Source organism: Euprymna scolopes, chromosome 11 (genome assembly GCF_053919585.1).
Source record: "Euprymna scolopes isolate OS-2025 chromosome 11, ASM5391958v1, whole genome shotgun sequence".
NCBI classification, from domain to species: Eukaryota; Metazoa; Mollusca; class Cephalopoda; order Sepiida; family Sepiolidae; genus Euprymna; species Euprymna scolopes.
In genome coordinates, this window is record NC_136492.1 from 27152819 (window position 1) to 27177456 (window position 24638).

Consider the following 24638-nt stretch of genomic DNA (forward strand, 5'->3'; position numbering starts at 1 on the left):
TTAACATAAAATAATTCTTGATTTTCTGGTCTTTAAGCAAAAATAATCCAGTTTACAAATTTCTTTTCAGTATTTTGTGTAGAGGAATATTTTTTATATATACTTATATCAATGCTTATCAAGACCCAAAAGCAACTTGAGGCTAAGGATTAGTGTTGTATTTGCGTGTTTATACTGTGCACAAGATTTGGAAGTGAATATTTCTTGCACTGTTATTGGTCAAAATTAACTGCTTATTTGAGCTTTTGTCCAATAAAAAATTTATATGTAATAACTATTCACTGCAACTGCTGGTTTGAAAATAATGTATTTTAAAATTTGTTTAATGCTTCTGACTCCAACATAATCATTATTGATTTTACTATTGTAAGAAAAAAAAATGCTCTCACAACAGCTCTTGGGTTTAGGTTGTAAAATTGTCACCCATTAACTGCTGTTCATGGAGAAAATTTAATGCAGTTTTTTAATATTTGAATAAACAAATTAGAAGTTGTGCCCATTGAAAACTGCTTTGCTTGCCATTTGTAAGCCGAAATAACTTGAAAACTGCTGGGTCCTTCAGCCTCACTTTCTTTCTCACCTTGAGCCAGAACTTTCTTTAGGGAGGGACTTTTCTCTCCTTTCACCGTTTTCTCTGCTTGAGCAAAAGCACAGTCGCCTATCTATCCGAGTTTGGTCTTTTATTCCTCTCAAATCTCGGAAATTCTCGCAGTTAGTCTCATCCTCTTTCCCATAAAACCGACCACGCTTACCACTTCTTCTTCCTCTCCCAGCCCCTGTGTGTTGACAGCAAACAGAACAGACTTTCTGTCTTTTGGAGGTGAGTGCATTAGAAAAATTACTACTAAATCCATATTAATGCCTTTCTAAAAAAAAACAAAAAAAACTTAAAATACTTTAAAAAAATAAATAAATGAAATAAAATTTTTTGAAATCTGAAGTTTTGAAAATTTGATGTCTAATAATATCTATTGGTAAAATTTCACAAAATTACGATCTAAGTAAATTTTCACAAAGGGCTTCCACACTCTTTTTAAACCCTTTGCCCTTTAAAACAACGTTCCTATATAGTGACCTTTTTGAAGCCGTAGACATACCCATGTTTTAAAAATCTTGTAAAAATCAAATAAGCGTCATGTTTTCCTGAAACTATGAGAAAATATACTAAATATAGCCCTTCGTTCGGCCCCTTACAATTGCTTTTCAAAATTCATAATTGGTTATTTAATTTAGGTGTGATTCCTGTATATCGTAGCTTCCTTCAGTCTTGACAGACTATGGATATCCACTGTAAAGGTGCCTGCGCGTGGAATTTTTGTGGCAAGAGTTGTATAATCTCCAACCACACCCCTCCTGACTCAGTGTTATTAAATAGCGTTGATAAATAGAAGTTCACAACGACTGGAAACAATGCCAAGGTAAGCAGAGAGCACATACAGCACCTAGAAATCCAAAATAGTCACCCATATGGTACTAGCCAGGCTCAGCGTTGCTTAACTTTGGTGATCTGATGAGGACCGGTGTTAACGTTATTATGCTGTATCTAGAAATATACGAACATGAGAAAAGGTGTTATAAATAATAAACTAGACAAAATACTATTAAAAAAACACCGAATATATGTCAACCTATGTCACGGTGATATATATTGAGTGAATTTCTAACAGTATTTTGTCTAGTTTATTATTTATAACACCTTTTCCCGAACTTACCGTGTTTAAGAGAGAGTCGGCCGCCATTTTTAATTTTCCAATATATCGGTAAACACTGCATGTTTTTCGAGCTGAATAAACATGTTACATTGAATAAAAACACGAAAATTATATCCAGTTTGGTAGAAAAGTAACTTATTTTGCCTTTGATAACATTTATTTGTTATATATTTGTTTTTTGACAACTTTTTCGAATCTATGTGTACAGTAATACAAACCCAATATCTACTTATGAGTACAGTTTGACACAAGATGTGTTTTTAATCTGAGGAAAATCTGGTTTCTTCAATAAAGGGACATTTTACATTTACCTAATACCTTGTACATGGTAAATAAACCGTTGTTCAAAAAAAAAAATGCAAATATAAAAGCAATTTTTAAATAAATATAAGGGAGATAATTCAAATATCACTTGAATAATTACGTCCCTTGTACTACGGTTTAGCTTCATTAAATTTGATAATGAGAAATGTATTTTTTCTTATCTATAAACACTAGGTACCTCCTACGCACGCTGCTGTGTGTAACACGATATAATAGTAATTTAATTTAGTATTACTATCCTAAGTTTTTTTTACCATTTTAAAAAGAAGCTTCATATAAACTAGTATTTCTTTAAATTTTTACAGCATTCAAAATAATGAAAATGCGAGACAAAAATCGTGTTTACATTAAAACAACGTTCCTATGTAGTGACCTTTTTGAAGCCGTAGACATACCCATGTTTTAAAAATCTTGTAAAAATCAAATAATCGTCATGTTTTCCTAAAATTTTCGATATTTATTCAGTATTAAATAAACTTCCATAATAAAAGCAGGTTTCATTACATATATTACAGGATTTTTTTTTTTTTTTAGATGTTCTACACTCGCCCTCACCCTATTTCATGTTACGAAAACTAAACAAAAATGTAGGTCGATAATAATTTCAACATTTTTTAAAGCTAAAAAGATCAAATAATTAAAAAACATATATATATATATATATATATATATATATATATATATATATATATAATCCCATTACCCTTTTCACTTAAAGTTATAAATAAAATAGGACATAAAATCAATATTAATTAACTATTAATTAACTATTTAGTCAAGTCTGATATTTTAAACATGGAGTGCAGAGGAATATCTGATATAAATGTATGGAAGCTATCTCAGGCAGCCATAGAGTATCAATATACTTTACAATACAGAGGTACATCTGAGAACTTATTACATTTTGTTTTTATTTTAACTGAGACAACCTAGTGCTCTGCATGTTATATTCTTATTGTTATTAATAGACGAAGGTACCACTTGTCCGTATGTTACGTGAGTTCTTATTATTAAAGATATGAGTCTTAAGTGAGATGAGTCTTGTTGTTGTATCTTAGAGAGAGAGATGTTGAAAGAGTTCTAGAGAGATTGTTCGTTTATAACGATTCCTATATATTAAATGTTCATTCCTTAATTGTGTTTATGGAAGAAGGGGAAGAAGCTCTTGGAGTGAGGAGACAGTGTTCACTGTTCAGACATTGTGTAGACATGAGATGTCGAGACATGTATGTAATGACATTTTATAACAGATATATAATACAATTTAATTTACCTTTTTGTAGGAATCACAAACACAAGACGATGTTCTACGAAAATACAGATGAGTTTATTCTTCACACGATCGGCCATGATTTCCATCATCAAGAATTCAAAGCTTCACATTTTAGTTTCAAAGTGATCGTCTCGCTTCTAGACGTTCAGACTCCCCCTGAGTTTCTCACTGACTGTCTCTCTGACCGTCTTCTTTTGCTCTAAAGTTTTTCTCTATCCCTAGAACTTTCTATTTTCCGTGACGTCATACACATGTTAAAACATGTGCCTTCTTTCACGTGTTCTGGACGTGCGTGTTCAAAACTTTTCCTATTTCTACAAAAGGAATTTTAACTTATACTCAGTAACCTATTTTTCCAATATGTTAAAAACATTATCTTATAAGCTGCATTCTTTCAATTTAAAATTTCATAACAAACTTGACAGTTCACATTCTTTTCTTAAACAATCGTTTGTTTTACATTTTTAAATTCTCACACGTAATCTATTTCTAAACCTAAATTACGAGGTTCGAATTTCGTCTATTGCTATTTCATTTTCATTTTAACTAATCTCTCTGTTTTTATACTTACATGAAAAGGGGACAGCCCTTATCATGTAACCTGCAGATCCTAGTAGAAATAGAACAGAGGATGAGCATAACTCTGGGTAAGTTGTAAGAAAAACGTTGAGGAGACTTGCATACTGAACACGGATAAGTTTGTGTACAATCTGAGTTAGCTCATAAGCAATGGAGAAATCATGACAAAACCTCTCCTCCTCATCTGTTTTGTTTGAGTGGACTATCCATTCAATATTGTGAACATTAAAGTCACTAAAAACGTAAATGTGAGCCGAAGGATGAACAGACAGGATGTGGTCAATTTTATAAGAGATGCTCTTAAAAATTGTAACTGTTATTGTGGGGTCGATAGAGGGCAAATATGAATGTGGGGGCGGTGAGCACATATAGGGCAAATTTGGGTCTTCTCTGGAGATGTCCTTACCACATGGTAAGCCATCTCTAATGTAGGCACATATTTCATGGTGATCTTGGGGATCAGAGTTGGATGTAAAGTTAGAGTATCCTTTGGCGGAGTTGTACAACTACCACCGCATACATAATTTGTATACTGATACGTTTTTTGAAATTCTTTCACTGGATTATTATTGATTGGACACTAATTAACCAGATTATGAAAAAAAATTTAAAAAAAAAAAAAAATCATTATTTCGACATTTGAAAGGGGTGTTCACTTTTTAGTTACAATGTTCTGGTAAATCGGTCACCCATTTTTTTTCCCTATTTTCTAAACACGGAAGTTAATAATTGCCATTTTTTTTATTGCTCTTTTATTCCCTCTTTTTGTTTTTCTTATTATTGCTTGTTTTTTCCATTGTGAACACGTGCTAATATAGAAATTATGGCTACCTCCAGAAACTCAAGATAGGAATTAATGACATGACTCTGCAAACATATGCCAGAAAAAAAAACACCAACAAACTCACTTTTTATCAACCTAAAACTAAAAAAAGAAAAAATTTAAATAAAAGTAAAAAAGAAATCGTTTTTTTTTTTCCTTGGAGAAACAAAATAAATATTTCTGACTTACAAATGCGGTAGGCACATGTCATTTTTTACTTTCTATGGTTTTAATATTCCCACGTTTTTATTGGTTACAAAATGGGTGACCGATTTACCAGAACGTTGTAACTAAAAAGTGGGCACCCCTTTCAAATATCGAAATAATGATTTTTTTTTTTTTTCAATTTTCTTTTCTTTTTTGTAATCATGTTAATTAGAATCCAATCATCCAGTGAAAAATTTTCCAAAAACCTATCGGTATACAAATTACGCATGGGGTGATGGTTGTACAACTCCACCTATCCTTTAATTGCAAAGTCATCTACGAAAACAGTCGGTCCAATTTCAGTTCCACACAAGAACAGTAGGTCTCTATGAAAAATATTTATACAATAAGTGTTGCTTGTACAGCATTATTGCTTCCAACAAAGTCTTCATCAGATGATGACTCTGCGTTCAGACATGGTTTTGGGACTGAAGCATCATTACTAGTGTTGGGACGATTAATGGGAATCAGAAAAATCGGAGTTTATGGGGGTATCGGAATCGGAAAAATTTGAGCCTATTTTCCGATGCTAAAACCGATTCCTTAATTTATCTTTTTTTTAATTTGATTTTGGTTTAAGAAACATCTTCCACTTTTTTTTTTTTTTTTTTTTTTTTATTCAATTTTCACCCCAAACAAGGCACAGTGCCACTTTGAAGCAGGGGGCTACTATTAGGGAATTAATTAGCGGGGTCATTATGAAGGGAGAAGAGTAGAAAGATGTTTGTTAACATTACACTTGAACTTCTGCATATCATTGCAGTTGGGAAAGCAGAATCCCGGAAGGGAGTTCCAAAGACCCGCAGTTCTGGGGAAGAAACTATTGGAGTAAAAGGCTTTCTTGCACCTAGGGATCTCCACTGTAAAGGGATGAGACTTAGTAGCTTGTCGGGTTTGTCGGGGGTAGTTACGTCGGGGAGGTACAAGTGTTTGCAGTTCGTCAGAGCATTCACCATTAAAGTATTTGTAGAACAGGCAGAGGGATGCAACATCTCGTCGATGGGACAGAGGTTGAAGCCCAGATGACAGTTCAGGACCTATCAGGTTTGCGACTCTTTTTTGAACCCTGTCCAGGAGCGAGAGACAAGCAGCAGATGCACCAGCCCAGATGTGACAACAGTACTCCATACATGGGCGAATGGTTGCCTTATAGAGGTATAGGATACTGGCAGGCGTAAGTAGTTTTCTAGCACGGTAGAGGGAGCCAACCTTCCTTGCAGCAGCCTTGGCAATGCTCTCAATGTATCTATTCCAGTTCATATTCCCTGTAAACGTTAGGCCGAGGAGTTTAAAAGAAGTACTTTCAGGCAATGTGTTCTTGGCCATTGCTATTGGTGGTAGAGAAGGTTTCTTGTAGTTATTGAAGGAAACAAGCTTAGTCTTAGCAGCATTGAATGAGACCAACCATTTTTGTCCCCATTCCACTACGGATTGGAGGTCATCCTCTAGTGTTTCTGCCATTTTCTTGGATATGTGTTCATTTGTTTTCCCCTCATATCTGTTATAGAGAGTGGTGTCATCGGCAAATATACCCATCTCCGAAACAATATTATCAGGGAGGTCGTTTATAAATATCAGGAACAATAGAGGTCCAAGGATAGACCCCTGAGGCACTCCCGCATTTATGTCATATTGTTTGGATGTACGTCCGTCGAGGACAACTTTGATTTTTCTATTACTTAAGAAGGATTTAATTACGTTATGAATTCTTCCAGTGATTCCATATGATCTAATTTTCCTTAGAAGACCATCGTGCCATACCCTGTCAAAAGCCTTAGATATATCAAGGGCCACCGCTCTACCCTCCCCTGTTTTATCCAATGAACGGTATATACGTTCAGAAACTACAGTTAAGATATCTGCTGTTGAACGGGCTTGCCTGAATCCATATTGTTTGTCAGTCAAGAGTTTAGCAGCTGTTAGGTGCTGGACTAGGGCTTTATTAACTAAGGACTCAAATATTTTGGCGAAAAGCGGGAGGAGGCTAATGGGGCGATAATTTAGTGGGTCAGTTCTTTCACCAGAATTCTTGAAGACTGGTACCACAGAGGCGGTTTTCCAGCAGTCGGGAAAACAAGATTCGTTAAGGCATTTATTGTAAAGTTTGGACAGAACTGGAGCAACCTCGGCAGAGCATTTTTTTAGTAGCACAGCCGGGATGAGATCTGGTCCACATGCTTTAGAGGTGTCTAGGTTTTTTATAATAGCATGTACCCGAGAAGGGGTGATTTTCAAGTCGTCAAGTGTGGCGTCTGTTCGCAGAGGAAAATCAGGGAGTGAGTGGTGTACCGAGTTCAGTGTGGAGTTTGAGGCAAACTGACTGGCAAGCAGATTAGCCTTGTCAGTTGCCGTGCAAGCAACCTCATGATTGTTTGTTAGTGGGGGAATAATTGACTGTCCATTATTAACTACGCTGTTGTAGATTTTCCAAAAATCCCGGGTTCCTAATTTCTGTGCTTCGATGCGCTTTCTGGTGGTTTCAGAGTAATCTGACTTAGCTGTGTCTATCACTCTCTTACAATTATTTCTAGCTTCTATAAACTTCTGTTTATTTGAGCTGGACTTATGTCGGTTGAATCTGCGGAACGCATGCTGCCTTTGACAAATGGCAGCTGCACAAGCAGAAGTAAACCATTGGGGGGAGTGGGGCTTGCTATAGTATTTCTGTGCGGGAACATGTGCTTCAATAGCAGTTTTGAACCATTCAGTTGTCTCATTTGCACACTGTTCCGCTGGAAGAGTAAAGATATTTTGCCATGGGGCATCTCTGATGAGCTCCCTGATGGCTTCCCAATCAGCCTTTTTGTAATACCTCGTTGTTTTGAGTAGTGGGTCTTCAGTTTTAGGGCGAGAATTTAGGCTGATTTCTACCATTATCACAGCGTGATCAGCATTCCCGAGTGGGCTATGGGCATTTGTTGTACATTCATTGGGAACTGTTGTCAGAAAGAGATCTAGAAGTGAGGCATGTTGATCGTGCTGGTCTGGGAAACGTGTCGGAAATGTAACCATCTGAGATAGGGAATGAGATATAGAGAAGCTATATGTGGCGCTACCAGCTACGTCTGTGTGATTTGAGAATCCTAGCCAGTTACTGTGGTGGACATTGAAGTCACCAAATACATGTATTTGTGCGCTAGTATCGAGGGAGAGTGCTATATCTATGCTGTCTGAGACTTTGTTTATTAGGGTACAGTCTTGGTTTGAGGGAGAGCGGTAGAGAAAATATAAGTAGCTAATATTGTGTTGCATATTTAGTCTGAAGCACATAAAGGCCTGGCCCTCTGATTCTAGTTTTATTTCTCTAGTTAGGGGGAGGGTGTTTCGAATATAGACTCCAAGTCCATGCATATGTCTGTCCGAGTCCTTACGGTAGAGTGGGAGATAACCAGGCATGTTAAAGTGGTTAGAGGGTATGGAGGAGTGAAGGTTAGTTTCACTTAATGCTAAGATATCCGGGGTGTTTACAAGGAGAAATGACTCAACATCATCTAAGTTAGTTCTAAGCCCGCGGATATTAGTAAATGCAAGCCTCAAGGGAGGAGGCAGGTTGGTTTTCTTTGAGTTTGGTCCTGGTTTAAACGTAACTTTTGCTTGAGCTGTCATTTCATTTTATTTTATTTAAAAGTTTCAGTTAGGGTGGATGAGTGAGGGGGTGCTGGACAAGTAGTTGTGCAGAATACCAGACATGCAATACAAGTAGACCATCAGCTGTCCTCACCCACAGGATTGTGGCCTCAGGAAAGCCCACCGGGGATGAGTGCAGGGTCCCTTTCCATGCGCGACATGGCACTACAAACATCCCGATATTTTACAACTGTTGATGGAGCAGCCGCTCTAAGCGCTACCAAAGAGTTAGGGCTCCTGTACTATCAGTCGGAAACAGCAGCCAGGAACTGTCAATCCGGTACCCTCAATCCATTAGGCAAAGCCAGCCCAGTCCAACTGCACTGACATATATGGCACTGAAGCACCCCACTGTGTCCAGTTTAGGGGGATGGGATGTGGCAGGAGTGGGGAAAAGCGGCGTTCATTACCCTAGTCAGGAAACAAGGTCAACCACTGGGTGATTCAAGCGAGTCCCTGTGATAGTACCTCTACGCCTGGCCAATAGGCAAAGAAGGAGTATGAAAGCCGAGCGATAGACAGAGTCTATCTCCTCCTTAAGCAGTTTAGGTTTGCCAACCGGTGATTTGTTTGAGTCACCAGCTCTAGGAAGGTTGTCGTCCAGGACTGAAGAGACCTCCCTCCCCTAGGTTTAGTTTCAGAGTTTTCCTTCTCCTAGACGGATGGCCTGGGAAGACCTACGGGTCCATCAGCTCCGAGGGGGTTCGCCCCGCGCCTGGGTCCTAATCCAGGTATTTCTGCGACCCCGCATGGGTAGTTAATATTTATTGGTTATTTAGGTTAATATCTCCTGGAAAAATCGGGCATTTAGGTTAGCTTCTACAGAAGATTTTCACTCCTCAAGTGTGGTTTAAAAAGGGCATTATTATGCTGTCCATTTTCATTTATACTGAGAGAGGGCATACGTAAAAATTCATGCAGTGGAAGCAGTTAAATTTGCTACAGTATTGGATCGAGAGAGTGGAGTTGATGTATGGTTAGATATAGTTTTGTAAGTTTAGCAATGTATGGTTAGATATGGTTTAGTAGGTTTAGGAATGTATGGTTAGATATGGTTTAGTAGGTTTAGGAATTAGGATAAAGTGCTAGAGTATGATCTACTTTCTATTAGAAATTCTGATTTGGTGCCCAAACCGGACATTTAGTAAGACTGAAAGATTAGATATGCTCAGTATAGAGACAAGAGAACATTTGATATGGAGTACAGTTATACCTGATAGATATAGGTTATTGCATATTCTGTAAGTATAGTAAAAGTATAGATGGATGGATAAGTAGTATTGTATACGAATGCATGGAATTTTAGACAATTTGAGTAAGTTGCCTTTAGACTACAACTAAGGAGAATGACTTCGCCTTTCTCTTAATATCCGGAAGTTTTTATTTCAATGAGTACCGGTTTAGTTTGTGTAATAATTATTGCAATACTATCTCTTAATAAAGAGATATTAACGGTTACTGTTCATTATAGATTACTTTAAGTCAATGTATTGGACTAAGGCTAGTAAGTATTTACTTAGAAGCTTGGTTATGGGTTGGGAGTTATAATCGGGAGCATGCCTAGGAAATTTTAGGTGTTAATGGGTATCGATTTGCGAGTTTGTTAAGGTCAAGGGCGGAGAGCAAGGACCCATCTAAGTTACGTGAGACGGATTTGTTTAGTGTCAACTTAGGAAGTAGAGCAGATTTGATTTGTTAGTTATCAGGAGAAAGAGAATTTAAGTAAAAAATAATAAGATTTGTCATGCAAAACAGACAAGGCAGTCATCTTGGAGGTAAAGTATCTATAGGAGGTACTTGCTTAGTATACAAGCAGCAGTATTTTGTAGTTTGGAGAGGAATTTTAGGTACAATAGTTTCATGACTTATTGCAAAAGTCCGTAGTCAAGGTGAGGGACGATGTACTTCTAATATTGAAACTGGGTTTATCTAATTTTAAAAGTAGTTGACTAGAGTGTTATTATGTGTTCTACTTTGCTTAGGGATAGAATAAAGATTTAAGGTAATATTCAGGGTGATATAAGCAGTTTCATGAGGATTGGATATATGATCACTGGATGTTGAACTGCTCAGGAGGATTCTTGTATCAATTAAGAAGGATGTCTTGGTGATATAAGATTTGAGAAATTAAGAGTCTGGGGATACCGAGAGCTTTGAGCCGATGAGGATTCAGTATAGGCGATTGTATATAGGTAACAAAGGTGGTTTAGTTTAGTACGCACGTATTGTACATATTAAGTTCAATCCTCTAACGCAAAGGAAAATCCGTTTGCATTCCGGTTTGCAATTTTGTCAAGAGGGGAAATTTAAAAACAGCTTATCTAATTGTTGATGATATCAGTTTATAGACAATAGTACAGACTGATAAATTGTTGTGTAAGGCATAAGAGCCCCTCATCTTCAGATGAGATGATGGATCACGAGCATAAGTTCGGAGCAGGGATCCGGAAAGGAAATGGACGTCTACAAGCAAGGGGGGGTCACTGATGTTTATAACTTTTTTTTTTTTTCTTAAAAAAAAAAAAAAAAAAAAAAATTTTTTTTTTTTTTTCGATGGCTGATTATATTAAGTATCGTACTTAAATAAAGTTTTCATGTCCTCTAAATAACTTAGCATAATTTCTTTTTTTACCGAGTTTGTCTTTACTATAGCATTGACTTATTAATTAAGTGACATGGCATTGTAAGCGGCGAAATAGTCTATTTAAGTGAAGAAAAGTTATCGGTTACAATATGCCTGAAAATGGAAAGAATATTAGCTTTAAATTATATGCGAACAGTTAGGAATTTTTACTTAGCTTTGGGTTTTTTTTCTTGGATACTCGAGGCTAAAAAGCATGGTGGTCGTTTGTTTCACTTGGCCTCATACGGTCAAATGGCACTTGTGGTACCAAGATGCTATCTAATTAGGGAGACGGTGTGGGCTGATTTAGAGGGAGGGGGGGGGTCACTTAGTGAAAAGTGTTCCAGTTGGCGGCGCGACATATTTCTTTACATGTGTATCGTTTTTAGAGGTATTAATGTTAACAATTGAATACGCGTTTCAAACAAATATGATGGAAATAAAATATTAATAGACATAACGTAAAAATAATGGCATACATAACGTACAAGGTGAAAAGCGGAAAAAACTGAAAAGGAAATGTGCAGTTGAAAAGTACAGCTTTAGGAAAGAATTTAAATAATAAACTTATGGTGCGTAAGGATTCGTTGAAATAAGTTTTAACCGTCGTGAAGGAAAACCATCAATAAATTGAGAATCATAGAGTTTTAGGTTTAATTCAATAAATCTAATTATTTATGGTTTTTTTTTTAATATATGCAATAATTGAACATGCAATAAGTCTGGATTTATAACACGGTGGAAATGATATTTAAATAAGGTTTTCATGTCCTCTAAATAACTTAGCATAATTTCTTTTTTTACCGAGTTTGTCTTTACTATAGCATTGACTTATTAATTAAGTGACATGGCATTGTAAGCGGCGAAATAGTCTATTTAAGTGAAGAAAAGTTATCGGTTACAATATGCCTGAAAATGGAAAGAATATTAGCTTTAAATTATATGCGAACAGTTAGGAATTTTTACTTAGCTTTGGGTTTTTTTTCTTGGATACTCGAGGCTAAAAAGCATGGTGGTCGTTTGTTTCACTTGGCCTCATACGGTCAAATGGCACTTGTGGTACCAAGATGCTATCTAATTAGGGAGACGGTGTGGGCTGATTTAGAGGGAGGGGGGGGTCACTTAGTGAAAAGTGTTCCAGTTGGCGGCGCGACATATTTCTTTACATGTGTATCGTTTTTAGAGGTATTAATGTTAACAATTGAATACGCGTTTCAAACAAATATGATGGAAATAAAATATTAATAGACATAACGTAAAAATAATGGCATACATAACGTACAAGGTGAAAAGCGGAAAAAACTGAAAAGGAAATGTGCAGTTGAAAAGTACAGCTTTAGGAAAGAATTTAAATAATAAACTTACGGTGCGTAAGGATTCGTTGAAATAAGTTTTAACCGTCGTGAAGGAAAACCATCAATAAATTGAGAATCATAGAGTTTTAGGTTTAATTCAATAAATCTAATTTGCTTGTAGTAATAATAAAACAATACAAACGTATTAATTAAAACTTCCAGTAAGACTTAAATCTCTATATTATCCCCTCACAGAATCGGGAATTTTATCAGAATCGAGAAGTTAGTACAGGATCGGTAATTGCATCAGAATCAAGAAAAATATTGGAATTGTTCCCTCACTAATCATTACCAATATCCCAGAACACCCCAGTAGAATCTTATGATATCAGACTTTGTTGAATTGTCGTCATTCTGTGAGATTGTCATATCAACGCTGATGCAGATAGAGCATTTTCTTGTATTTTCTTTGTGTATTTTTTCTTGTCTGGTGGTGAAAGACCAAAATTATTCAAGAACGTGGAGGTTAAGTTGGCAATAAAACCTCGGCATCCAACTTCGATAGGAAATACAATAGTTTTCTAACATTTCTGATACATTGGTCTTGTAGCTCTGTATATCTTTCCAATTGGCACTGAATGAAAAAACCTTTTAAGGCCATGACATTTCAGAGCTAAATGCTTCTCATCAAAAGAGAAGGGCCAGAATTATGCAAATATAAATTAAAGCTGACTTAATACCCTTTTAGATATGAAATATGTATAAAGGAATAGGATAATATAATTTAAAAAAAAAAAAAGAAGAAATATTAAAAATAGGTACAATATATAAGAGTAAATTGAAAGGGTAATTATATATATATATATATATATATATATATATATATAAAGTAATATAAAAAAAAAGGAAAATATGAGTCACTATGAAATAATGGGATCATTAAAGAAGACCAAATAAAAAAAGGAAAAGAAAGAGGAAGATGAGAAAGAAGGAAAGGAGATAAAAACAGTAAATAAAGGAAACGAAAATGAATATATAAATAAAACAATCTGAAATTAAAGAAAATAGGATCCAAAAATGATTTTTAATTTCTGAATAAAAAAAAAACTTAAAGGTGTTCAAAAGTGTCAAAAGTAAAAATATGTACGAATCTTGGCCTTTTCTCTCAGACACAACGCTGGTACACAGGTCCTGCTAGTATCTATATTCTTGTCACGGTTCACGCTGGCTGAGAGGTTTGTTCCTTGCTAATGGAGTCAGAGATGGCTTCGTGGTGAGGTTCGCATCCCTCGACCAGTGGTAATCATAACTTTTTACACTGATGATTCCTGAAAGGATAAAACACTAGTGTCTGTAGATATTAAAAATAATTATAGTAATAAGTAATCTATCTATTATATCTATAAAATATATATTATATCTATAAAAGTGAATGTGTCTGTGTGTGTACATTTCGCAATAACTTTGTCAATTTTCAGTCTACAGACTCGAAATTTGATATACAGGGTACTGAGATTTGAGAAAATCTGTGATTGGGGTTCGGCCAGAAATTTGGCTGTTAAGGGGTCAAAATTCAACGATTAGACCTTTGAGAACTCTAGCAAACTCTTCTGCCAATTTTGGGTCTAAACACTTGAAATTTTAGATATAGGTTCCTTGGACATGGATCTAACTTAATAACTTAATTTGAGCTCAAAACAAATGTTAAAGGGTCATAATAGAGGTCACGTTTAAAAAAAATTGACCGTTTTTTTTTTTTTTTTTTTTTTTTTTTTTTTTTTTTTTTTTTTTGCTCAACATACACTTCCAAACACCCGGGCAACGCCGGGCTGAAATGCTAGTATATACATAAATCTTTTACCTGGATTTTGTACTCACCAGCCATAGGAAGACTCTTTCACGTGAAACCATTTTTACCCCACTCCATCTGTTCTATTGTTGTCTACTTCTTTTCCACGCTAGTATGATCCAGTTCATACCTAGTTTCATTAAATGCTTTACAAGCAAAATTTCTTACACATTTTGCTAACTCCTCTAATGAGAATGAAAGTGTTTCTTCGAAACTCAGTGGATTAAGGACTTTCACCTCTATTTGTGTTTCCTTTCCGAATAATGTTTTTAACTTTATTAAACCTATATATATATATATATATATATATATATATATATATATACACACACACACACATATGGTATTCGTTAATGTTTACTTAAATATCCTTATTTCTCTGTCTTCTAATATTTTAATAGTACACGGTATAATTGCATTGACACACCGATTCTTGTCAGATCACCAAAGTTAAGCAATGTTGAGTCTGGTTAGTACCAGATGGGTGACCATTTTGGAATTCTAGGTGCTGTATGCGCTCTCCGCTTATCTCGGCATTTGTTTCCAGTCCTCCTGTGCATACACTTGCCACTGGTATTTAACAATGTCGACTCCGGAAAGGTATGGTTGGAGATTGTGCAGTGCGCACCTGCTACCACAAAAATTTCACGCAGAGGCATCCCTTCGTGGGTATCCATAGTCTGAAGGAGCCTGTTTTTTTTTTTTTTTGTTTTTTCTTTAAATATTTTAATAACAATTTATCTGCATAAATCTTAATATTTTCTCTCAGACGCAATATCTTAACAAGGTAGAGTCCGTACTCTTACACGTGTAACAATAGTTTTATTTAAGAAGAATTATTAATCGCATTTGTTTTTTTTTTAATTATATTTTTGCAGGTGTTGGCCATTTTCAGTGAAATGGGAGTGAATGCAACCCTTTATATTTTGGTGTTTGGTGAATCACTTTTAAACGGCAAGTAAATTCTCACATCCACAATCTTCAAATCCTACACCACATAGCACAAGCCACATTGTTGGGTTAGTTTTTATGAACGTATTCTGTAACATTATTCAAACGAAGTTATGTCAGAAGAATGAGGTGGTCATTGTAAGGTGTTTATGTCTGGTAAACAGAAAAAACACACTATATAAATTTACTGTTTCTTGTACAAGAACACATGTTAGCCAGATCTTAATGTGAAGATTTGTGTTATCCTGTGTCTTCCTACACCAAGTGGGCTACAATCTTTGTACATAGAAAAGTAGTTCCAGGGATATTACTACAGTAACGCAAATCAAATCCATTAACTTGTTGGGTCAGTCTTTATTAATGTATTTTGAACAATAAAAGCAGAAAATGAATTGTGTCCGATACTATTTTTAATTCTTGGGTCAATAATCTATATATCTATAAAAGTGAACGTGTGTGTCTGTGTACATTTCCCTACGCAATAACTCTACAGACTCCAAATTTGATATACAGCGTACTGAGATTTGAGAAAATCTTTGATCGGTTTTCGGACAGAAATTTGGCTGTTAAGGAGTAAAAGTTCAATGATTTGACCTTTGAGAACTCTACCAAACTCCTCCGCCAATTTTGGGTCTAAACACTTTAAATTTTAGATATAGGTTCCTTGAACATGGATCTAACTTAATAACTTGATTTGAGCCCAAAACAATAAATGTTAAGGGATCATAATAGGAGTCAGTTTTTAAAAATTGACCGCTTCTTTTTCTTTCTTTTTTTTTTTTTTTTTTTTTTTTTTTGCTCAACATACACCTCCAACAAACACCTGGGTAACGCCGGGCTGAAATGTTAGTTTAAAAAAATTTACAAAGTTGTGATTTTCTTGAAGTTATACCGAAAGTTTATCAAATTTGAGCCATTTAAAAAAAAATAATAGAGGCAGAATCTAAATTGTAAAAGCTTCAAAATTTGAAACCATAACTGATTCTTTTTATTACTTTAATAGTAACTTAAACTGGAACTATTTTTTTATTTATTGAATTCTTGAATCAAAGTCGGCTATTCAAGAAAAATCAGTGGAAATTAACCACACGTTTGTAAAATCTTTAAAAAAAAAAGAAAAACAGTCCTATAATGTAAGAAGAATGAGGTGGTCACTGTAATGTGCTTATGTGTGATAGAAACAATCACATGTATGTTCTAAATAGCAAACTTCACCTATAAAATATTATCTTAATAACTACATTTCCTTTGATATCAGCCACTTATTGAAACTCCATTGAATCGTATTCCTTGTCGCATAATAAATTTGTTGTAAATTAATAATTTACAGAATTTCATTCCAAATTTTTATTCACACACACATTCGACAAGATTTATTTGAGAGAAGGTTAGTTTAAAGCACTGCTAGTAAATATGCGGATATTTATGGAAAGGAGAATGAAAATATGAACAAAAACAAAGTGAAGATAGTATTTTGGTTATAAATCTTCAGAAACTCTGTTTTCCAGAAATCCCTAAATATTGCTTACTGCTAAATATGGCTATTTTTTCAGAAATCCCTAAATATTGCTTACTATAATAATAAAATAATAAAAATTAATAAAATAGTATAAATATGGCTATTTTTTCAGAAATCCATAAATGGTGCTTACTGCTAAATATGGCTATTTTTTCAGAAATCCCTAAATTTTGCTTACTGCTAAATATGGCTATTTTTTAAGAAGTCCCTAAATGTTGCTTACTGCTAAATGTGGCTATTTTTCCAGAAATCCCTAAATATTGCTTACTGCTAAATATGGCTATTTTTTCAGAAATCCTTAAATATTGCTTACTACTAAATATGGCTATTTTTTAAGAAATCCCTAAATATTGCTTACTGCTAAATATGGCTATTTTTCCAGAAATCCCTAAATGGTGCTTACTGCTAAATATGGCTATTTTTCCAGAAATCCCTAAATGTTGCTTACTGCTAAATATGGCTATTTTTTAAGAAGTCCCTAAATGTTGCTTACTGCTAAATATGGCTATTTTTTCAGAAATCCCTAAATTTTGCTTATTGCTAAATATGGCTATTTTTTCAGAAATCCCTAAATTTTGCTTACTGCTAAATATGGCTATTTTTTCAGAAATCCCTAAATTTTGCTTACTGCTAAATATGGCTATTTTTTCAGAAATCCCTAAATATTGCTTACTGCTAAATATGGCTATTTTTTCAGAAATCCTTGAATATTGCTTACTGCTAAATATGGCTGTTTTTCAAACATCCTTAATTAGGCTAAATTACTGTTAAATATTACTAAAAAATATCAAAGATATCAACATTTTTGATAATTTCGAAACCTCTCTTTTTCTTGTTGATAAGATGAGAAATATATCACTTTTGTTGGTCTACCATGCTTGTTTGAAATAGCCTTTTCTTGACAAACCTGCAGATTTGACAAACGTTATCTTATTATTAGACATTGTTCTTTTAATCAATATTGTTTTAAGCAAATTTAGTTTAACAATTTTAATGATTTCTTTTTTTTTCTTTTTTTTTTTATAGATGGTGTATCTGTTGTGTTGTACAGTGTCATGCAGACGTACAGTCGAATGGATTCACTTCCGGCTGGGCAGGTATGTTACTTTGTCTCTGAATTTTCTCGTCAATGGTCTGAGATTAGCTTTTTATTTTTCCTTTAACAACTACAAAAAAACCTTTGTCATCCACGATTGTCACGCCTAATTACTAGGGCTACGACAACAGCATATTCTTTTTTATTGTTTTGACTCTCGAGTATATATCCGACACAGACACAGTTAATCAACCAAGAACCACATCACTGTATATAAAAACATAAGATATCAACGGATATATACCTGAGAATCAAAACAAGGAAAAGAATATGCTGTTGTCATAGCGCTACTAATAACACCCTACTTGAGAGGCCATCCTTCAACTTCCTCAGCTTAACCTTCACATACAACATGAATTGAAACAAATACAGGGTGCAGCATAAGTCGGGCATAGATTGAAGTTTATTTGTACCAAATTTGGATTATAGAAATAATTGTGAATTTTATCAACGATTCCTTAAGTAGAGATTACCAATCTGCTGATAGATCCATATTATTATCATCATTACGATTTTGAATGAAACAAAATTAGAACGTTTTTAATATTTTATTTTTTTGTAATATGAATGTATTTCAAAAGTAAATAAAAATAAAAAAGGGCGTTACTTAGTCTGCATTCTGTACATTGATAATATTGTTAAAGCTGCTGCAATGAAGGCGGGCTCCATTTACTGTGCTAGAAAATTCTTCACACAAGAAAATATCCAGTATCTTTACAAAGCTGCAATTCCCCCGTACATGGAGTGTTGTTGCCACATCTGAGCTTTGGCATCTACCACTAGTCTGTCACTCTTAGAGAGGATTCTGATAGATCACACGCTGTCGGCCAAGTTACCTCTGTCTCATCACCACAATGTTGCATCCCTGTGTCTGTTTTACGAGTACTTTAATAGAATGTGTCTGATGAACTCTCACAACTTGAGCCCCGTCAGTGTACATACTCTTGACTAACCGGACAAGCGGAAAAATCGCACCCCTTTACTGCTGAGATCCTTAGATGCCATAAAGCCTTCTATTCTAATAGTTTCTTTCTTTCACACTGCTAGACTTCGGAATTCTCTCCACATTTCCTTTTTTTTTTTTTTTTTTTTTTTTTTTTTTAAGATTTTTGCAGAAGTTAAAATGTAATGTGAACAAACATTTCACTGCTCACCTCCCCACAGTCCACTGTAAGATATGATTCCAAATAGTAGCCTCTCATTTTGTCAAACTTGGGAATCTGCACAAAATTTCAAACAGAATCCTTTATTTAATCCATGGTGGTAGAATGCTCCATTCTCTCCATCATGATTAGTAAAAGTCTTAAATAATCTGCAATTGTATTTTGAGTATTTCTTGCACTGAGAAGGTCCTGGATATAACCTAAAACTATATCCAGTGGTGAGACCCCAGCTTGTGGGCTTTGGGGAATGTGGAGCCACCCTTTAATTGCCATTGCTTTCAGGTCCACTCTGACCCGGAGTGGTAGTACCTGTTAGGGTCCCAACTATGGGTTAAATAGAAACAGACTTGGAAAAAAAATATATATATTAAAAAAATTTTCTTCAAAATAACTGGATTCGGCATTAAATAACCTGAAAAGGGTTGATATGCCGTAAAACAAAAACAACCAACCGCACTGAGGATATAAAGAATGAACCACCTTATAAACTGGGACTACATGCATATAATCTTGGGTATTTTTCCAATTTTAAGATGTAATTTATAAATTTAATGCCTTTTCTTGCACATGTTTGGAATCTCGTGTTTCTGATTAATTTCCATTCCTGGCAAAAAGGAAAGAATTTTTCTGTCGACCTTAACGTAATCTACAAACATTGTGACAACTTTACTAAAACGATTTATAAGAATAAATATAAGTTTAAAGAAGGCAAAACAATGCAAAGGTGTGACGGATAGACTAAAACTGACACAACTTAAGATATAATAGTTGAGCCAACTATATAGTTTCACTTTTATTGATCCAATTCATGTGTATATGTATAGCCATATACATATATATGTTTTATGTATATCTATTTTTCATATCGTCAGATTTCGTTACACTTCAATTTCTTGTTCTGTCAGGGGAGGAGAAATCCTTCCCGACTGAGACAATTTTTTTTTTTTTTGTTCCTTTTCTCCACATTAAAAAACGACCCTGGTGTCTAACTCTGCCCCGTGGGGAGGCATTGTAAATAGGAACAATCATATGTTTTATATATACAGTATTTTACATCTAGGACGTTTTTACTTGTATTAGATGGTAAGGCGGTGTGTTTGTGATGCTATATTTCGAAATGTCTTCCCTTGGTCATGCATGTGTTTAATTTTCAAACATGCATGGTAGGTATTATTGTAGATAGATCAAGTTTGCAGAAAGTGGAAATTAATTTATCTGTTTCAGATGCATAATTCATTAATATCGAACGTGTGTTGTTACTCGATATTATTTGTAGTTTTTTTTTTTATATATTAATATTTATATTATTTTTGTATTATTAACTAGTCTTTATTTTTCTTTATTTTTTTGTTTTTTTCTGCAGTTCTCTCAGGATCGTTGGGCGTTTTTAATTTTATTTTTTTTTTATATTATTTTTAGTGATAAAAGTTTTTGCACGATTGAAACTAATATTTTCTTCCAATTTATTATCGTCTGCTGCACTGACGGAACGGTTTACCATATTCCAGCAGTTTACATAAACGGCTAGAATATGATGACACAACTTCCCCAAAACTACAGGTCATTCTCTGCATAAGTGCTGTATGTTTTCTGTATCTGATGTCCCATAGGAAGTTTGGTGCAAGAGACAAAGGAGCTGTACTTAACTCTTTCCACAAACTTCGTATACACACATAATGGATATAACTTGTTTAGCTGCCCTTTTATTTTCCATTGCATTGTTTGTATAGCACGAGTAATCATTCTGTTTTATTTTGTTAGGTTGTCCTGGGAATCGTCAAATTCATTGTTGTGGCAGTTGGCGGACTTTTGATTGGTATAATAATAGGCATGCTCTCAGCGTTGCTTACAAAACATACATTTCATGTCAGAGGTAAAAAGAATTTAATTTTTTTTAGATATTTAAACTTTTCAATGAAATTTATTTTTGGTTCCACACTTGGGGAGAAGAGGGGCAGCAGGCCTTTGTTTAGTCATCTTCAGACAAATTTACAGCATATTCCTTTTCAAGAATTCACCATAAACAGGAGATTCATGAATGATATTTTGAGATAGTACAAACTTTTATTGATATCACTTCTCTTCATCAGCACAGGGCACACACACCAATTTCAAAGTCAAATTTTTATCGTATTTTCTACGAGTTCTCCATTTTAATAGTGGGGCAGGTTATCTCAATATTCTATAAGAATCTTTCACTTTGTGATGCAAGCACCAAAATTGGCACAAATGACGTTCAGAACATACATTTTAAGAAAAGAATGTAAGCCATCAGAAAATTCAAGATGGCTGCCAGTTTTCAAGATGGCTGCAGAAGCAAACCTGACAAATTTCAATTTTGATGCTTGTATCACCAAGTGAAAGAATGTTTCAGCAATCTGCCTCATGATAAGGGAGGGTTTAACATTTGCCAAAATGACAAACTTAATTATCTCCCCTGTTCTCTTTTAAAATTACTTAATTTGTCAATGCGATAAAACTGCCATTTATGGTAAATTTAATTTTTACTTTTAATTTATTAAATTTCTTTCTAATAAGTTTTAATTTTTTGCTGAGGATGCTTATTTTTACCTGATACATTAGTATTTCAAAGAGGTTTTATTTGGAATCCGATTTTTCATCCGTGTCTTTATCTGTACAAGCACCTTAGTTTGTGACTGTAAATGAGTCGTGTTAAACATTAAACATACAGAATATATTTTTCCCATAATATTCTTACATTCTTGCTCTGTTTTCTTTTTTATGCACTTATCAAGGCCCAGAAGCCACTCGAGGATAAGGGTTAATGAGTGTACAGTGGTCAAGAGGAACATGTCGTAATCATTGTTAGTAGTGGAAATTTGATAAATTGGATTACTTAAGGGGATGGCTCATCAAGAATTTGTTTACGTTGGACTTGAAGTCGACCATATTGTAGTCAGTTGGGAAGCAGGAAAACTGAACAAAGTTCCACAGTCGTGCAATTCTAAGAAAGAAGCTTTGTTCATGGAATCTATATTTGGGTTTAGGCGCAGATAAAGAGTGTGGGAAATTGTTGATAGTGGTCCTGGCTAGACGAGTGGTTTTTGTGAAAGTCAGTCCAGGGTGGAACATAGATTGGAGCTCAGATGAGCACTTGCTATGAAAATAACGATAAAGCATAGACAGGCTCGCAACGTGTCTTCTGTGGTAAAAAGGTTGCAGGGAAGAGAAATGGGTATCCCCCACTAGGCTACAAAACCTATTTTGAACTCTGTCAAGGCAAGATAAGCTGCTTCTAGCAGCTCCTGCCCAAAATGTGAAACAAATTTAGATTCTTTAATCGATAGCAATAATCTACATTCTACATGTGGAGGGTTATTTGCCTTTTGTCTGTTCAGACTCTCCACGAATTTGTTATTTTTCTTTGGGCGATTTTCATATGAAAAAAAGAAGCACAAACTATTTTTACAAGGTGAAAATGACGATGTATGAAGGCTTACATTTTTACGTTAGCCTTTTTGATAGTTAACATACCCAAGCCTCTTCAGCTCTGTGTGAGATCGAAAGGACTAATGAGGACAAAATCTGTTTTTTTATTTTTCGACCATAAGTGAGAGTTCTTCACAAAATTTGTCTATGCTTTATCGTTATTTTCATAGCAAGTGCTCGTCTGAGCTCCAATCTATGGTCCACCCTGGCCTGACTTTCACAAAAACATTTGGGCATTTGAACCATTTTCGTTGCATGGGAGATAACTCTGGTCTAGCAATTTAGGGGTTTTGAATACTTGTAGCAAAATTTATATTTAAATGGTATCTACTGAATCGTCATGTTGCAGTAATGAAAATATCCAAAAATTTCAAAAATGATATGGGAAAAAATGAATGATTAATGAAAACTGTTTTTGAAGACAATTAACGAAAATTAAGTTTTATTAAATGGACGAAAGATTTTCAAATTTCAGATAAGAGTTATCTCCCTTTTTGTTACAATTAAGACTCTCCGGTTTCTGTTCATTAATAATTAATTTTTCTCCCTATCGTTTTTTTTTTTTTTTTTTTTAATTATTATTTGATATGTTCATTACTGTGACATGACGCTTCAGTAGATACCATTGGTTTCACTTGAAATTCCATATTTCCATTTAGGATTCGGGACAAGATCAAAGTGTAGTATCTGTCCTTCACTCCTTCAGATGCTGCATTCTGCACTTCTATTTCTTGTTCTCTTTCGGTGGAGGAGAAATCCTTCACGACTGAGACAATTTTTATTTTTGTACCTTTTCTCCACGTTAAAAAACGACCCTGGTGTCTAACTCTGTCCCGTGGGGAGGCATAGTAAATAGGTACAATAACAAAAACCGAAATTAGTTTATCCTCAGGGGAAATAACTCTAACCCTGACAGTTATGTGATTTCTCGGTATTCTACAAACGAAAAAATATTGAATTTCAATTAAAACAAATGGTACTTACGTAATTTTCATGTCGTAAATAGTAATATATCCAAAAATCGTGGAATCAATAAGGTAGAAAAAATATTAATGACAAACAGCTTTTATATGGGGTGATAAATTTTGTCTGACACTTTAAATTACGTTTACGTTTGTCATGTGATGTAAGCAACAGAACTTAATTATTTCCCCTTGTCAGTTTATCTTTTTGGTAAGCGTAATATAGATAATATAATAATAAACTTCCTTTCAAAAACTCCTTTTTTCATTAACAATTATTTTTATGCCTTATTTTCCGTAACTTTTGGATATGTCACTATTTGAGACCTGACAATCACATAAGTAACATTTGTTTCACTTTCAATTCAGTATTTTTCGTTTGTAAGTACTGAGAAATTAAGTTTAGAGTTATCTCCCTTTGAGAGAAATCAATTTTTTTTTATTTTGTATAATATAGAAGCGTTGATTTCTCCTTATGTTTTTTTTTTTTTTTTCTGATTTATTCTCAGAAACCTTGAGTTCCAGTGGAATTTTCTGTATAGTTCCAACAACTTTCGGAAGGGAATATGAGAAACTGTCTCAATGCCCATTTTAGTCAAATCGTCAATGACAAGGATGGAGCATTGGAATGGAACACCCTTAGAACAAATTTTGCAAATCTTCCGCATCTTTAGTTCCTAGTAATTGTGTGTACAGTTCCCACACTGACATCAAACGGTGCACTTATTGTCTCTATATACACATGACAGTCCTTATCGATGAAATTCTTTATTTGGCCAATCAACTGTTTTTCTGACTTCCTTACTCCTCCCACACCTCTCCTCATCCCTCACAAACTCTGTCTTCTTTGAATCTCTTATGCCATTCTTTTCAAGTTTAAAACAGAATTTTATTGCATGTCGTTCTTCTAAAGTATCCTCATGTTCAGATTAGATTTGTGAAATTAACCAACTGTGATAACCAGGCTTTAGTAGGTTGTATTCCAATTCCTGCTGTAGCTATTCATTTGAACTTGAAATCATAAAAATTGGCCGGTCATCTCATAAAATATATAGTAATAATATACTGAATTTTCAAGAGTCTACGACAATTTTAAATGCTTGTCCAAAAAAAATCTGGAAACTTATTGAAGGCACGTCATGTCTGTAATAGTCGAGGGTAACCTAGAGGTTTCGCCTTCATTGG

The 24638-nt window shown here is 34.6% G+C and overlaps 1 protein-coding gene across 15 annotated transcripts in view; it reads left to right on the forward strand.

The window, feature by feature from the left end:
• The window catches only part of LOC145287809 (sodium/hydrogen exchanger 2-like), a 323765-nt gene that overhangs the window by 205342 nt on the left and 93785 nt on the right, over positions 1–24638 (forward strand). For all 15 annotated transcript variants that reach the window (XM_080135670.1, XM_080135658.1, XM_080135659.1 and 12 more), the window contains exons 9-11: positions 15191–15266; positions 17809–17879; positions 20803–20914. In XM_080135670.1, coding sequence (XP_079991796.1) covers positions 15191–15266; positions 17809–17879; positions 20803–20914 — 259 coding nt within the window. The remainder of the gene's footprint in view (positions 1–15190; positions 15267–17808; positions 17880–20802; positions 20915–24638) is intronic.